Source organism: Pseudophryne corroboree, chromosome 9, assembly GCF_028390025.1.
Source record: "Pseudophryne corroboree isolate aPseCor3 chromosome 9, aPseCor3.hap2, whole genome shotgun sequence".
In the NCBI taxonomy this organism is placed as follows: domain Eukaryota; kingdom Metazoa; phylum Chordata; class Amphibia; order Anura; family Myobatrachidae; genus Pseudophryne; species Pseudophryne corroboree.
The window spans coordinates 51,953,427-51,971,298 of NC_086452.1; the positions used below are offsets into that span (position 1 = coordinate 51,953,427).

General features: G+C 48.0%; 1 protein-coding gene across 3 annotated transcripts in view; it reads right to left on the bottom strand.

Moving 5' to 3' along the window:
* The window catches only part of ELOVL1 (ELOVL fatty acid elongase 1), a 92,471-nt gene that overhangs the window by 19,387 nt on the left and 55,212 nt on the right, over nt 1–17,872 (bottom strand). For all 3 annotated transcript variants that reach the window (XM_063939333.1, XM_063939332.1, XM_063939334.1), the window contains exons 2-3: nt 2,370–2,446; nt 646–836 (exon numbers count right to left, since the gene is read on the bottom strand). In XM_063939333.1, coding sequence (XP_063795403.1) covers nt 646–836; nt 2,370–2,427 — 249 coding nt within the window. In that variant the 5' untranslated portion in view covers nt 2,428–2,446. The remainder of the gene's footprint in view (nt 1–645; nt 837–2,369; nt 2,447–17,872) is intronic.

Sequence of the window (17,872 nt, forward strand, 5' to 3'; positions counted from 1 at the left end):
TCACTATAAAATATGTGGTTAGAAATTGGTCCTTGCTCAGCAGCCCTCTCAGTCCTTTCTCCTTGGTGCACCTCTGACAGTTGGAGGCCATATTTCACTGCCTCCGGGCGTTATGCTGCTGTATGGTGTAAAATATATTTATGCAGTTATCTCGTTAGTTTTTGAATGTTTGTGGAATTTTCCTTTGAATTAAAAAGGTACTTAAAATTTCCAGATGCCAATATGCATTTCTTTATTATAGTGTTATTTAATTACTTATAAACTGTCTCCATCCCTTTCCTGGGACGCCGACATTATCGGTAATATGCTTTCAGCAGAGTATTAATCTTTCTGCAACAGCCCAGTCTATTGGTCGAAGTTTCAGTCAATAGCTTACAGGTCTTTCCCCATTGGCTAGATGGCATCACAATAGCCAATCACTAACCACAAGCCAGTACAGCAAAGCACAGAATTATAACGATACCTAAAACCTCATCTTTACCACAGTCATGCTCATGTCACCTTGGACGGACGCACTCAGACAGTAGTGATGCCCTAAACCAGAGGGAGGCAACCTGAGGCTCTTTGCCCGCTGTGGAACTACAAAACCCAGCTTGCTTGTAGCGCTAAAACCCCCTCCCTTATAGCCCACAAGATGAATCTTACCTCATAAACTATGTACGCGGAAAGGGCCACTAGTCCGAAATTGTATACCACCATCAATGGCTTGAGGTCAAAGGCCTTCCGACTGGCCATGATTCGAGGACCCACGTATAGTACAAAGACGACATAACCCAGGAGGATGGACACGGGCAGGAAAGGAGCGTGCATGAGGGGATAATGACCTATTCTTGGATCTGAGGAGAGAAATTACGTGTTATGTAGAAAATGGGTTAAAACAAACACAAGGATTTATATAGAAGGCAGAAATGAGATGCTGCGGCTGAGCATTACAGCTGTGGGACTGGTAATTACTAGCCCTGAACACAACATCTGAAAAAACCACTAGAGCCATAATTAAAGAGCAGGGAGATGTGCGTGAGGCCTGCGACACCCACAGATCCGCTGACAACTGAAATAATGAGCTGGGGAGAGACGAGCAGCTGAGAGGACAGGTGATACGAGAGAGCGAGCGCAGCTCACACAGTATTTGAATAATATTGTATTTACGTCTTTTATAATTTGCATCTTCTGTGTACAAATCACTTAAAAATTATAACAAGTCAGACTCGTAAATGTATAATAAAGATAATATATAATAAACCTGTGCCCCACAGAGCTTACACTTTTAGGGACTTAGAAGGATATCCAATTAGGCCCGGTAATTTACCAGGTTTAATTGTTCCACTGGGGGCTATCCTATTAGCCCCAATAAGCCGGCATGAGCGGCGGCTTATAGGGGGTTACCTGATGCTGCACCGGGAGCTGGCTCCCAACGGGTGTAGTACGGCTGACCGGCGGTCTCCTGACCGCTGGTCAGCTTACCGACGCTGGGATCCCGGCAGCATACCGACGCCGGGATCCCGGCGGGGAGGGGCGAGTGCAGCAAGCCCCTTGCGGGCTTGGTGGCGACCTGCGGTCGCCACGGGTTCTATTCCCACTCTATGGGTGTCGTGGACACCCACGAGTGGAAATAGTCCCTGTTGGTTGGCATGCCGACCATCGGGACAGTGACCCGTCGGGCTGGTGGAGGAGGTCATGTGACTGTCGGCCAGCTGACCGGCGGTCACATGAATACCACCCCTCCCAACAGCTCCCGATGCATCGCTGCAGTTCCGGCTCCCTCCGGTCACATAACCGCACCCCATGTGACCGGGAGCAGAGGAAGATGGGGGACTCGGGTTGTGGCACTGCCCCGGCTTCCCCGCCAGGGTTAAGCGTCAAGTGCCGGCTCCTGGGCCGCGGCGCCCTCCCTGCAGTCCCAGCCTGCCGCAGCTGCGGTGGGCAAGGGACACAGTTATTGTGGATTTTGTTTCACCTGCCTCAGGCAGGCGAAACCAAATCCCCGGAAACATCCCCGTTTTCATGCGAAAACGGGGCTGTATCTACCGAAAACACACAGGTTTCACTGAACCTGTGTGTTTGAGAGGTCAGCTTTTTTTTTTTTTTTTTTTTTTTACGGGCGATCCATATTGGATAGCCTTTAAAAATTACAAAACAAAATAAAAAGTCTGTGAAACATCATAAAAAAAGCCAGAAAAACGTCAGTTTTTCGGGCCCGATGTTAATTCACCGGTAATAAGATATCACCCTTAGTAACGGTTGATTGAACACAGTGGAAGCACCTCATGACTTAAGTCATATTGTGAGCAGTGCCTCGGGCCTCAGTGAGGTCAGTATTTCCTAGGCTGAATGGACAAAGGAAGAATAATGATCGCCGGGGATCTCACCTGCTCCTTTCATAAAATCATGGTATCGCTGCACCCACTGTGAGAGTACGGCCTCCATCTTCCCAGCTACTCACAACCTGGGGACACAGATAAGAATTGGAGTTTAGCAAACAGTTCAGGTTAGCGGTGGCCACAGGCTTTATAATATCAGCAATATAAAAGGAAAATCATCATAATAAATTAGATTGTGTAAAAGTGAGAATTTTTGAACTATATAATTTATTCCAACAAAAATAACAAAAAACAGTTTTCAGTTTGTGGACTTTTTTTTTTGCTATTATGTGGCTAGCATTTAGTACCTGACCAGTCTGGATGTACAACCTGTGGGAGTGTCTCTACCGGTGATGGGAGCACTATCTATAACGGTTATCTAGGCCGTCAGAGCGCACAACATGGTATGATGGGGAAGCCTGGCCTTATTAACATTAGCAGTTGGAGCACCTAAGTTATAGAATTCCTCTTCCAGGCTGCCTAGAACACCTGCAGAAAGTTGACAGCCCGGGTTTTGAAGGGTGGGACAGGCACAGACTGACGCCCCTGTAAACCTCACTCCTCACAACACACACGTTCTGGGGAATGCCATGTCGAATTCCGCCCATTGTGTGGGAACATAATTGTTTGAAAAGTCGGTTGGGCGTCTGTTTTTTTCCTATTAGATAGGAAAAAAACAGACTCCCAACTGACTTTTCAAACAATTGAATACCCCCCAATGATGGAGGATTGCGAACACTGCGCACTCTCTCCAAGGTTTGACTGGCCATGTTCGCTCATGCGTCCCATTCTTAAATTCTACCAGTGCCACAGAGGCGACCGATTATTACGGTTTTGCTTTTAATATGAATTGCTGCTACTGTAAAAATAGATGTTCTATACATTGTGTACATTTAATAGACACGGTGCAATGATTTCCATGACTATTGCAGCACTAAAGTTTAGTTGTTGAGCTGGGGGTTAAAGTCTGGTTACACACACACAAAGAAAAAAAAAAAAAGTAGACTCGAGTCTAAATTTACTAAGACGGGAGGGTTTTTTTTCCCCCCACTAACTGGTGATGTTGCCATAGCAACCAGATTCCATTATCTTCTAGAAGCAGCTAGATAAATGTTAAGTCGAATCCGATCGGTTGCTATGAGCAACATCAGTTCTAAAAGAACTCCCACCTTAGTAAATTTACCCATCGCACTCCTACTCTTCTGTAGGGAAGGCGTTAAAAGACTCAACAGCCCATCGAGCAACTTCACCAATGAGGTGAAACAAAGTGGAGAAAAGGCCGACTGTACACCTGTTCCAGGTGTAGAGATTTAGGATTAGGCAAAACTCCACATATATATTATGGCACAGGCAGAAGTACACCAAATGTTGACATTACACAGATATAGATTGCTATAAAGCTCTGTTAGCATTTTCCCCAGGGAACTGCGAGAATGAGTGGGTGTCGGAGAATGTATCTAGTTACACTGCCCAGATCTACACAACCCCAAATGAACTGACTAGCAGATACTTTTTATTAATAACCCAACGTGGCTACAAGCCACTAACAAATCTGTAACGCTCAAGACACCTTCATCCAGTTGCCTCACAGCGGAGATCATACTTCAGCTCCACGGCTGTTGTGTAACTACAAGTCCCAGCTGGAGAATTACAGAACTTTAAGATGAAATTCGAACAAGCGGACACACATGAACCACAATGAGAGTAAATAGGACGGTTCTGTGACCGTCCACATGTAACATTTTGTGGTGCAGAAATCACAACTCTGGATGAATAACTAATAACACGCCACAAAGCACAGCGCGCACGACTCCTAATATTTATTACGGTTCCAGGTCAAAATTCCAGATCAAGTCAAATATTAAGTCCCTTCTCTCCATAGATGCCGGACTATCCTCAGATTACCTGTATTATGTCATCTATAACCATAGCTATGACTAACACAACACTACTTAAAGCCTGATCATCCGATGCAAATTAGGAGTGAACACCCCATTAATTCCTCCGAGACACATGGCATCCGTACTCCCAGACCTCCCCCAGCGACTCTCCTCGCCCCCATCATGCCTGATTTAGAGCAAAGGCGAGGGATGCTAAATGGTTCTGATTCATGATAGGCAGCCGTCAGATTAATGAGACAATGGCATCGGAACACTGCAGCGTAAAGCCAGGGCAGGGAGAGCACAGCTTGTTCTACAGTGAGAGAGAGAAGGGATTATGGTATCTGTGGGAGAGCCTACAGCCCTTCATTTACCTCAAGACCCCAATTTGTTAAATATTCTATGAGGCCTCAGAAGTTTTTGCAATTTGGAAGGCCTAGGACCTCACCATTAGGCCGGACAGAGAGCGGGTCACTAAGCTGAAACATTATTAATACCCCTTTTCTACCAAAAACCCGGGTCTGACCTGGTTAATTGAATACAGTTTCAAACCATGTCACAGCAGCTTGAAACACCCCTTACACACCGCAGGCTGTATCTGGGTTATTGGCGAGTCTTTCCTCTGCCGACGCTTAGAGATGATGTCATCTGCAGCCGGCTTCTTCGTAGGCATTTTAGAATTACCCGTCCCGGTTCGACTAAGGTAGCTACCAGGGTTGGATTCACGGGTTACTGGACCTGGGTTATTTTTCACTCTTACACTGAGACACGACTCAGGTAGAACCGGCAATAACCCAGGTTACTGTGGCAGTGGAAAAGGGACCACTTCCCAGCAATCCCAGGCGTGAATTGGTTGCTTAGCAACTTGGTTTTCTTTGTTCTAGAATGTATTTGTCCAGCACTTTAAATAACAAACGTTGCTACTGCAGCCAAACTCTTTGGGGAGGAAGCCAATGCGCCCCAATGCTGTTTTAGATTAAAATGGCTGGATATCGCGATTAATGACTGATGGTCATTATTGCGGTATCCAATAAGAGGCCAAAATTGGACCCGCAATCGCGCATAATCACATGGGATTGGGGATAAGTCCCCGATCCCACATGTTATCGCGGTTCCGGCAGCCCATTTATCATAGATTATGTTTTGCGTGCCCGAGGCACCGAAGCATAATCCCCAATAAGTGCCAGCATTGTGGGGGGGAGCGCGCCACATTGGGGCTAATAGGAAAGCCCCAGCGATACAATTACCCGCAGGTAACTGGATGCCCCCCAATGACTTAATAATGGGGGACGTGTTTTAACAAGGCCAAAAGTGGCACCGTGGAGAGAGACGACTTATATAGACCAATTTACATTAGCAGTCACACCGGGTGAAGTCAGATTAATAGACACAAAAATGGTGGTTGGAGGGGGGTGAAGAGTAGCTGTGAGAACGCACAGTTGTGTCTTCACACACTATTGCCCCAGGCACGATAAATATTCTTTCTTGGCACGCCAGGTCCTTGAGACGTGCGCCTTAGTGACGCGAACGTGTATTTAAGTCACATTGCGATAAAAGTGCACTGATTAATCTGGCAAGCGACATCTGTATATTTGTGTGCAAACAAGCATTAGTGCCACAGTGCACAAGCTGCGGCTTTGTTCACGCCCAGCTCCGTTATGCTTTGTATGAGAAGTATCACAAATAAAATGAATCAATGCAGTTTCGGGAATCGGTTTTGTTGCATCATATTGCGATTAATGTGCAAGTTCACGCGAAAAAGACATGCGCTGTGACTCATTCGCACAGCCGTCTCATGCTACGTGGAGTATTGAGGCTAGGTGTATGCGGACTCATCTGCAGGAAAATAATTGTCACATGGGGGATTATGGCGGCGTTGCCCGTGATTACGCTTTAGCACTGTAAGTAACCTTAAAAGGTAGCTTAGTTCTGCTTTGTTCCAACATTGCGATTGGTCTAGCCCACTGTTTGCATCCAGCCACACCCTAATTCTCTGCACAGTTACATCTGCCCCACCTGCAGTGCACATGGTTTTGCCCAATTGCTAACAAACCTGAATAACCCCCTTAGTGCATTTACATGGCACGCCGATCATCATTTAGGAAAGGCAGACCTGGCGTACTGCAGGGGCAAGGAGTAGTTTCCATACATGTACAGCTGTTATACTGAGTTTGGATGTTAGGTTGATATGGTCCGAATCTGGACAAGGCCCTTATGTAGACATTTTGGGGTATATGAAAAAGTGTCTGAGTTCACCATATTTAAGTGGCAATCATTTACAAGGCAAAACCAGGATGGTTAGCCGACATCCCGGCCCTCCGGCAAACTCTGACCCTATTACATGTACCCCTGTGTACGTAGCCATAGTGTTTTTACAGTATTTCATCCCTAATCCTAATCTAGCCTCAACCTAATGCTGGGTTACTGCGCCCAATCAGCAGCCTCCTGCCAGCCCTGTACACACTGTGCTAGAAACAGCTTCTATGGGATCGGGAGGTCAGGCCGACAAATACCACACAGCACATAAGATGCAACCTCCTGATCCTAGCCGTAACAGGAGCATTATAACTCGTCTATCGGCTAACGCTCCTGCAACGGACCGGCATACACACCCATATAACAGTCGGCCTGTTCATCCGTTATCAGGGCATGGATTGTATACCTATGTACTCTGCTTAACACTGATGTACTGTTGACATTGTGGCCATGTCAACATAATGACTTATACCCGTATACCATTAAATGTCCGAGAAACTTTGTTTGCTCAGTATTATATATAAAATGTCATAATGATAATACACGAATACATATCTACCATGGGGTTAATGCATTTGTTTCCCAACAGTCCATGCTTTAAGTAGTGTTCACTCTAGGCTGTTGTAGCAGGGCACCGCGCCCTGCCCGTTTTTTAGACGGCAAAACCCACCCTGCCCCTTTTGCGGCTCCCTGCTAGAACAGCTGCCCGCTTCCTGCCCACCCAGCGTGTAAAGATGCCGTGTGCGTGCACGCGCGACATCCATTCACGCATTGGGAGAGAGCTGGGGGAAGCCCAGCACCGACGGAGGTGCTGGGCACGCCCCCAAAAGTGACGTCGCCGGCCACAGAGACGCCCTCTATAGCAGCGTCTGTGGGCCGCACCGCCCACTAAAATCACGTGGGTGGCCACGTCCCCTAATTTGCATGGCCGCGCCCCCGTTTCGGGGGGCGCGCACGCCAATGTGCTCCCGAACTCCGGCGCCCTGCCCCTGCCTCATCCTAGGGGGGACACTATTAAGGATGCAGGTACTAATGAAGTCACCTTTGCTCAAGTATGACTTAAGGGCCCTACACACTTGTCGATTACAGTGAGCGATATTAACGATCTCACATTGTTCATATCGCTCAGTGTGTAGGCACCAGCGATGAATGATGTGCGGCCCTGCGCTCATTCACTGTTGGTGCTGGTTCGTTTATACATGCAAGCTAATATGGACAAGCTTGTCCATATTAGCATGCAGGACTATGGGGCAGGGTGATGTCAGGGAGTGAAGAAACTTCACTTTCCCCGTCACCGCACCCCCACCCTCCCGGCGCCAGGTCGTCCATATTGGCCGTCGGGCACCTCGGCCAACGTGTAGGGCCCTTAACTTTAAAAAGTTGGACTGTAACGCTGGGTACACTCTACTCAATTATCTGGTCAACTAGCCGATATATTGGCTGATCAGACAGATAACTGGATAGCGTCTGTGTGTGCACAAGAGCGCTGGAAGTGGATAAATGGCTTCAAAGGCTCGTGCAACGGACACACTGGGGGATGAATAGTGTGTGTGCTGCACGCGCACTGTTGTTCCCGATCAAGAGATGAAAAGGATAGTACAACCCAAGCAAGAAATTGCTCAGTGTGTACAGGTGCTAACAGATCAGATAATCGCCCTGTCAGATCGAAGCGTTTATCGGATGTGCTTTGATGACCAGGGTTGGGAAACACTGGGTACGTCCTGCAGATCTCTGAAATGTAAATATAATGACTAATCTGTAAATTACCAGTAGATAAAGTGATTGGGATGGGAAAAAAGGAGCATCTACCTTCACCTGGGGACAAATGTGGCACAAAGAGGCCGGTGAGAGAAGTGAGAAAGGGAGGGGTCTGGTCTCCTAGTATCTGCCAGTAATTATCTATGCGCATTAACACAAAACTTGATAAACTTGCCACTGCAGTCCTGCCCACGCAAAGAAGGGAACACTGATCTCACAGACCAGCCCAGCAAGAGAGTTGTCAATCAATTCCTAAAGTAAAATAAGTCCCGGACACATACCATTATGCTCTTATAATAATCGCTTCCCAGCACTGGATTATTTCACACCTTTTCTAAACTATGAATACATACGTATCACAGTAGTTGAAAAAAGTGGATTTATTCAGCCGACATGTTTCGAGTGGAGACACCGGTCTGGCCCTGAGGCCCTGGTCCACTCGAAACATGTCGGCTGAATAAATCCACTTTATTCAACTACTGTGATACGTCTGCCTGAGTGCCGCCATCCACACCTCCTACTACATAGGGGATGAGCTTTGTTCCCCAGGAGGGCACCGCAGCAACTACACTCTGTACAACGGGAGTGCCCACACAATACATACATATATATATTATAGTCACCGCTAACAATTCAGCATTGTAATAAACACTGCACTATGGGCCTAATTCAGACCTGATCGGTGCAGCAATCAGATCTGAACTGCGCATTCCAGGCAGCCTACGGCTGTCTTAGCCCCACGATCTCTTCTGCCTGATGGTCAGGCAGAGGCGGTTGCTAGACGGGAGGGCGGCGTTTGCTCGCCGTAAAGGGTGCCGGTCCGGGCAACGCAGGCATGCCCGGACTGTTGGGGTGCAGGCCGCGGTGGCTGCGTTACATCACACGCAGCCGCTGCAACCCAGGCAGCGACAGTAGCTCCCTGCCAGCGGGCAGGAGCTGCGTTGGTAGCGAGCTACTCTTCCAGTACAAAAGCATCGCCGCTGTGCAATGCTTTTGTACTTGTGCAGGGGAAGGGTCCGGCCTGACATGCGGGGCGGACTAGCCCTGTTCGGGGGCGTCCCCCCGCATGTCTGAAGACAGAGTATATGTGCACATCTACGATCAGGTCTGAAGTAGGCCCTATATAGGATAGCATAGAATAACATTATCAGACGGCCACATGTACACTGACAGTCCATAAACGTACAGCAAAATTCTGCATTCTGAGTCAGGGAGCACTATTTACTAAGCTTTACATGGAGATATAGTGGACGGAGATAAACTACCAGCTCCTAACTGCCACTTCTCAAACACAGCCTGTAACATGACAGATAGGAGCTGATTGGCTGGTACTTTATCTCCGTCCAAGGCTTAGTAAATAGACCCCACTGTGTGGGAGGAAAAGGAATGTACAACAGCAGAGTACTGCTAGCACTGGACTAATGCCGGGCACACATTATACAACTGTCTGGCCAATCAGATAATTCTATGTAGCCCCGTGGCAACACATCATGGCCGCAGGAAGGGAGACACTGGAGCCATTATAACTGCATACAGAATTGTGATCTGCTGCGTCTTCGATCATCTGCGTGACCATTGGTCATCTGAGTAACTCTAAGGTTAACGAAGAAGGCAGATGTATGAACGCCGCTGATGGCCTGTGAAGTTTCATCCAAGGACGCAGCCAATGGCTTTAGCATGAGCAGAAAATGGGTTCAACACGCCCCAGTCTTTTAGACTGCCCATGGATTGTTACAGGAGCAACTGTAGGATTACAAAAATAAGATTTTAAACCTACCAGTAAATCTTTTTCTCCTAGTCCGTAGAGGATGCTGGGGACTCCGTAAGGACCATGGGGATAGACGGGCTCCGCAGGAGACATGGGCACTAAAAAAAGAACTTTAGGTATGGGTGTGCACTGGCTCCTCCCTCTATGCCCCTCCTCCAGACCTCAGTTAGAGAAACTGTGCCCAGAGGAGACGGACAGTACGAGGAAAGGATTTTTGTTAATCTAAGGGCAAGATTCATACCAGCCCACACCATCCACACCGTATAACCTGGGATATACGAACCAGTTAACAGTATGAAACAACACAGCATCAGCCAGAGACTGATCAAACTGTAACATAACCCTTATGTAAGCAAAAACTATATACAAGCCTTGCAGAATTTAGTCCGCACGGGGACGGGCGCCCAGCATCCTCTACGGACTAGGAGAAAAAGATTTACCGGTAGGTTTAAAATCTTATTTTCTCTTACGTCCTAGAGGATGCTGGGGACTCCGTAAGGACCATGGGGATTATACCAAAGCTCCCAAACGGGCGGGAGAGTGCGGATGACTCTGCAGCACCGATTGAGCAAACATGAGGTCCTCCTCAGCCAGGGTATCAAACTTGTAGAACTTTGCAAAGGTGTTTGAACCCGACCAAGTAGCAGCTCGGCACAGCTGTAATGCCGAGACCCCTCGGGCAGCCGCCCAAGAAGAGCCCACCTTCCTAGTGGAATGGGCCTTTTTCGATTTTGGCAACGGCAATCCTGCCGTAGAATGAGCCTGCTGAATCGTGTTACAGATCCAGCGAGCAATAGTATGCTTCGAAGCAGGAGCGCCAACCTTGTCGGCTGCATACAGGACAAACAGCGCCTCTGTTTTTCTGACCCGAGCCGTTCTGGCCACGTAAATTTTCAAAGCCCTGACCACATCAAGGGACTCGGAATCCTCCAAGTCTCGCGTAGCCACAGGCACCACAATAGGTTGGTTCATATGAAAAGATGAAACCACCTTGGGCAAGAATTGAGGACGAGTCCGCAATTCTGCTCTATCCACATGGAAAACCAGATAGGGGCTTTTGTGAGACAAAGCCGCCAACTCCGACACACGCCTAGCCGATGCCAAGGCTAACATGACCACTTTCCAAGTGAGATATTTTAATTCCACCGTTTTAAGTGGTTCAAACCAGTGAGACTTAAGGAACCGCAACACCACGTTAAGGTCCCAGGGTGCCACTGGAGGTACAAAAGGAGGCTGAATATGCAGCACTCCCTTCACAAAAGTCTGTACTTCTGGGAGAGAAGCCAATTCCTTCTGAAAGAAGATGGATAGGGCCGAAATCTGAACCTTAATGGAGCCTAATTTTAGGCCCAAATTCACTCCAGTCTGTAGGAAGTGAAGGAAACGGCCCAGATGGAATTCTTCCGGAGGAGCATTCCTGGACTCAAACCAAGAAACATACTTCCGCCATATACGTTGATAATGTTTAGCTGTCACGTCCTTCCTAGCCTTTATCAGAGTAGGAATGACCTCATCCGGAATGCCCTTTTCCGCTAGGATCCGGCGTTCATCCGCCATGCCATCAAACACAGCCGCGGTAAGTCTTGGAACAGACAGGGCCCCTGTTGCAACAGGTCCTGTCTTAGAGGAAGAGGCCACGGATCTTCTGTGAGCATTTCCTGCAGATCCGGATACCAGGCCCTTCGCGGCCAATCTGGAACAATGAGAATTGTCTGTACTCATCTTCTTCTTATGATTCTCAATACCTTGGGGATGAGAGGAAGAGGAGGAAACACATAGACCGACTGGAACACCCACGGTGTCACCAGGGCGTCCACTGCCACCGCCTGAGGGTCTCTTGACCTGGCGCAATACCTCTGTAGTTTCTTGTTGAGGCGGGACGCCATCATGTCTATCTGGGGCAGTCCCCACTGACTTGCAATCTGTGCGAAGACTTCCTGAGGAAGTCCCCACTCTCCTGGATGTAGATCGTGTCTGCTGAGGAAGTCTGCTTCCCAGTTGTCCACTCCCGGAATGAACACTGCTGTCAGTGTGCTTACATGATTTTCCGCCCAGCGAAGAATCCTGGTGGCTTCCGCCATTGCCACTCTGCTCTTTGTTCCGCCTTAGCGGTTTACATGAGCCACTGCGGTGATGTTGTCTGACTGAATCAGAACTGGTAGGTCGCGAAACAAATTCTCCGCTTGACGAAGGGAGTTGTATATGGCCCTCAATTCCAGGACGTTGATGTGAAGACAAGCCTCCTGGCTTGACCAGAGACCTTGGAAGTTTCTTCCCTGTGTGACTGCTCCCCAACCTCGGAGGCTCGCGTCCGTGGTTACCAGAATCCAGTTCTGAATGCCAAACCTGCGACCCTCTAGAAGGTGAGCACTCTGCAGCCACCACAGGAGAGATACCCAGGCCCTGGGGGACAGGGTGATCATCTGATGAATTTGTAGATGTGACCCGGACCACTTGTCCAGTAGGTCCCATTGGAAAGTCCTCGCATGGAACCTACCGAAGGGAATGGCCTCGTAAGACGCCGCCATCTTTCCCAGAACTCGAGTGCAGTGATGCACTGACACCCTTTTTGGCTTCAATAGGTCCCTGACCAGAGTCATGAGTTCCTGGGCCTTTTCTATCGGAAGATAAACCCTTTTCTGGTCCGTATCCAGAATCATGCCTAAGAAGGGCAAACGAGTCGTAGGAACCAACTGTGACTTCGGGATATTGAGAATCCAACCGTGTTGTTGTAACACCTTCAGCGAGAGTGATACACTGTTCAGCAACTGCTCTCGTGATCTCGCTTTTATCAGGAGATCGTCCAAGTACGGGATAATTGTGACACCCTGCTTGCGCAGGAGCACCATCATTTCCGCCATTAACTTGGTGAAAATCCTCGGGGCTGTGGAAAGCCCAAACGGCAACGTCTGAAATTGGTAATGACAATCCTGTACCGCAAATCTCAGGTATGCCTGATGAGGTGGATATATGGGAACATGAAGGTATGCATCCTTTATGTCCAGAGACTTCCAGGCTGGCGATGACCGCTCTGAGCGATTCCATCTTGAACCTTTTTAAGTATAGGTTTAAGTATTTTAAATTTAAAATGGGTCTGACCGAACCGTCCGGTTTTGGGACTACAAACAGGGTTGATTAATACCCCATCCCTTGTTGAAGCAGGGGAACTTTGACCACCACTTTTTGAAGCCACAATTTTTGAATTGCATTTAAATCTATCTCCCTCTCTGGGGGAGAAGCTGGTAGGGCCGATTTGAAAAAGCGGCGAGGAGGCACCTCTTCGAATTTTAGCTTGTAACCCTGGGAAACAATTTCTATTGCCCAGGGATCCACCTGTGAGTGAACCCAGATATGGCTGAAAAGTCGAAGACGTGCCCCCACTGGGGCGGACTCCCTCAGCGGAGCCCCAGCGTCATGCGGTGGATTTTGTAGAGGCCGGGGAGGACTTCTGCTCCTGGGAACTAGCTGTAGTTGGCAGCTTTTCCCCCCTGGCTTACCTCTGGCAAGAAAGGACGATCCCCGTACTCTCTTGTTTTTATGCGACCGAAAGGACTGCATCTGATAATGTGGCGCTTTCTTAGGTTGTGAGGAAACATAAGGCAAAAAAGTTGATTTACCTGCCGTTGCAACTAGGTCCGAGAGATCTTCCCCAAACAATTCCTCACCCTTGTAAGGTAAAACCTCCATATGCCTCTTCGAGTCGGCATCACCCGTCCATTGTCGGGTCCATAGGACTCGTCTAGCAGAAATCGCCATAGCGTTGACTCTAGAACAGAGTAGGCCAATGTCTCTTTGAGCATCTCTCATATATAAGACAGCATCTTTAATATGACCTAGGGTCAATAAAACTGTATCCTTATCCAGGGTATCAATTTCCGCCGATAAGGTATCTGTCCACGCTGCTACAGCGCTACAAACCCAAGCCAACGCTATCGCCGGTCTGAGTAAGGTACCAGAATGTGTATAAATAGACTTCAAGGTAGTCTCCTGCTTGCGATCAGCAGGATCCCTGAGGGTTGCCGTATCCTGAGATGGCAGCGCTACCTTTTTGGATAAACGTGTCAACGCTTTGTCCAGCCTTGGGGAGGATTCCCACCGTATCCTGTCCTTAGTCGGGAAAGTATACGCCATAAGAATCCTTTTGGGAATCTGCAGTTTCTTGTCTGGAGATTCCCAAGCCTTTTCAAATAACTCGTTCAGCTCATGAGGTGGGGGGAAAGGTTACCTCAGGTTTCTTTTCCTTATACATGCGCACCCTCGTGTCAGGGACAGAGGGGTCATCTGTGATATGCAACACATCCTTTATTGTAATAATCATATATTGAATACTTTTAGCCAACTTTGGCTGTAACTTTGCATCATCGTAGTCGACACTGGAGTCAGAATCCGTGTCGGTATTAGTGTCTACCATTTGGGATAGTGGGCGCTTTTGAGACCCAGAAGGTCCCTGCGACATAGTGGCAGGCAGGGCTTGACTCCCTGTACACTCCCTGGACTCGGCTTTGTCCAACCTTTTGTGCAATAAATTCACATTAGCACTTAAAACAGTCCACATATCCAACCAGTCAGGTGGCGGTGTTGCAGACGGAGACACCACACTCATTTGCTCCACCTCCTCCCTAGGAGAGCCTTCTACCTCAGACATGCCGACACACGCGTACCTACACACCACACACTCAGGGAATTCTCTTATCTGAAGACAGTTCCCCCACAAGGCCCTTTGGAGAGACAGAGAGAGAGTATGCCAGCACACACCCAGTGCCAATGACCCAGGGAAAAACAAATATCTTTACCCAGATAGCGCTATTATTATCATTACACTGCGCCAAATTATGTGCCCCCCCCCCTTCTTTCAAACCCTCTGTCACCGTGTTCAGCAGGGGAGAGTCCGGGGAGCTTCCTCTCAGCGGTGTGCTGTGGAGAAAATGGCGCTGGTGAGTGCTGAGAATCAAGCTCCGCCCCCTCAGCGGCGGGCTTCGGTCCCGCTTAAAATCTTTCAAAAACTGGCGGGGGATCTCTTATATATAGTATAGAGCATATATATATATTTATATATTTCAGCCAGATCGGAGGTTTAATTGCTGCCCAGTGCGCCCCCCCTGCGCCCTGACAGTGCCTGCCGTGTGTGTGTTGTGTGGGACCAATGGCGTGCAGTGTTACCGCTGCGCATTACCTCAGTGAAGATCCGAAGTCTTCTGCCGCCTCTACAGTCTTCTATCTTCACATACTCACCCGGCTTCTATCTTCCGGTGAGGGTGAGACCTGCGTTCCGACTCCCTCTGGAGCTAATGGTGTCCAGTAGCCTAAGAAGCAGAGCCTTGCATTTAAGTAGGTCTGCTTCTCTCCCCTCAGTCCCACGATGCAGGGAGCCTGTTGCCAGCAGGCTCCCTGAAAATAAAAAACCTAACTAAAATACTTTCTTTCAGGAAACTCAGGAGAGCTCCCTGTAATGCACCCAGTCTCCTCTGGGCACAGTATCAAACTGAGGTCTGGAGGAGGGGCATAGAGGGAGGAGCCAGTGTACACCCATACCTAAAGTTCTTTTTTTAGTGCCCATGTCTCCTGCGGAGCCAGTCTATCCCCATGGTCCTTACGGAGTCCCCAGCATCCTCTAGGACGTAAGAGAAAAACCAGGCGTGGAGAAGTATCCACTGGATCAGTACCTACCTGTGAATCCCCTAACAGAGGTAACTGCATAATCTAATACTATCAGCAACAAATGACCACATACAAATTGACGCATTTTACAGATAGCTCAGCACGTACAACCACAGAAGTGGCCACGCACCTCCTAACGGTGCCCCCTGCTGGTCAGGAGTAATGTTCCTAGGACACTAATCTCACCGGTAGAAGCACAGGTGGAAGCTGCACATGCTATCTTCTGCAGATTATTTTTTATCTATTTTTCTTAGAATCTGCAGTAATAAAGTAATAAACAGCAGCGCAGATCATACGCCAGGTGGACATGACCAAGCCGTATCACATGCCTATTCTGCAGCCCAATTACACATGGAACGAGAGTACCATGTTTAACGCTGAAGGTTTTCCTGTGAATATGGAATAACTTCATTACTGACTCGCTCATAAAAACAGAACCACTTCAGGGGATTCATTCTGATTAGTCCAGACATGTTCAAACTGCGGCCCTCCAGCTGTTGTGAAACTACAAATCCCAGCATGCCCTGACACCGTTTTGCTGTCAGAGGGGTCGATTCTATTCAGCAACTAATGAATAGCGCCGGGAATTAGCTCCCGACGCTATTCAATTCAGCAACTAATTACCTGCAATTGTCGGGAATTCTTCTCTCATCCCCGGGGGATGAGAAGAGAAACCCGACAAAAGTGCTGCCTCGCGGCCGGCGCGAGGCTGATTCGGTCGGGAATCAGCCTCGCGCCGGGGAGTTAAGTCGGAGAATGCCCGTTCTCCCGACAATTCAACCTGTTTTGTCGGCGAGAACGGGCCATCGCCGACGTAACTAGTTGCTGAATTGAATAGCGTCGGGAGCTAATTCCCGGCGCTATTCATTAGTTGCCGAATAGAATCGACCCCATTGAATGCTAAAGCTGTGTCAGGGCATGCTGGGATGTGTAGTTTCTCAACAGCTGAAGGGCCGCAGTTTGGACATGCCTGGCCTAGTCCCACCGATATAATTCCTAACATTAGGCGGGACATCAATGGGGTCAATTCAATTCGATGACTAGTTGCCAATTCCACTAGTTTACTTAAGTTTTGTCGACAATTGGAATTCCCACCAATTCAATTGTCGACAATTTGACAGTTTAGTCGGCGATGTATACACAATTCCTGACAATTTGTTCTCCCTATAGTTTATAATGGTCAGACCAATTCAATGAACTCGCGGGTGGGGAGAGAGTTTGAATTCCTGACAATTTTAGACTTAAACTCTCCCTTTTTTTCTCTCATCCCCCAAGGGATGAGAGTTTACAAATTTTTGTTTGAATTTAATACTAAGCTATTAGAAATGCTGTAAATAGGTCTAATTTTTCAATCCAACACATTTATATTCCCACTGGCTAGTTTAGCAAGTGGTTTGTCCCTCTCCCTTCTTAGTTGTTTCAACTAACATATCTTGCTGCAATAGAGGATTTCATCTGAAGGAGGAAGGACAGCATGCACCTGATTGGAGTTTTAAGAGGACGCCAATCAAATCTTATCGTATAGTACATGATTACACAACTAGGACAGCGATATGTTTTGTGCCGCAGCGCACCGCAAACATTGCAGCGGGGCAGTTATGTCAGAGAATGCTGGTTCTCCCTACAAAACGGCAGGTTTACGTTGCGAGAACCGACATTCTCTGATTTATGGAGCGCTAAATTGACTAGCTGCGGGAGCCCCCTACTGGCACTATTCAATCCGTGCTGAAACTGAATTTACCCCTTCGAAAAACATTTTACTTAATTTAATATTATTTTCAGACTTTTTAAATCAACTTTTGGACTTGCGGTGCTGTGAAAAAAAATTCTGATACTCAGGTGGTGATACAAAAATGTTTGGAAAACCACTGCATTACACTACTAAATAAAATAATTAAAAAAAAAAACACTTTACTACTGCTGCTACTCTACACTGCTCACCCTGCACACACTACAATACTGCTGCTAATCTCTACTCCCGGCCCCACCTACAGTACACTACAGCGCCATACACACAGGGGGGTCGATTCTATTCGGCAACTAAAGAATAGCGCCGGGAATTAGCTCCCGACGCTATTCATTTCAGCAACTAGTTGCCCGCAATTGTCGGGAATTCTTCTCTCATCCCCGGGGGATGAGAGAAGAAACCTGACAAAAGTGCTGCCTCGCGGCCGGCGCAAGGCTGATTCTGT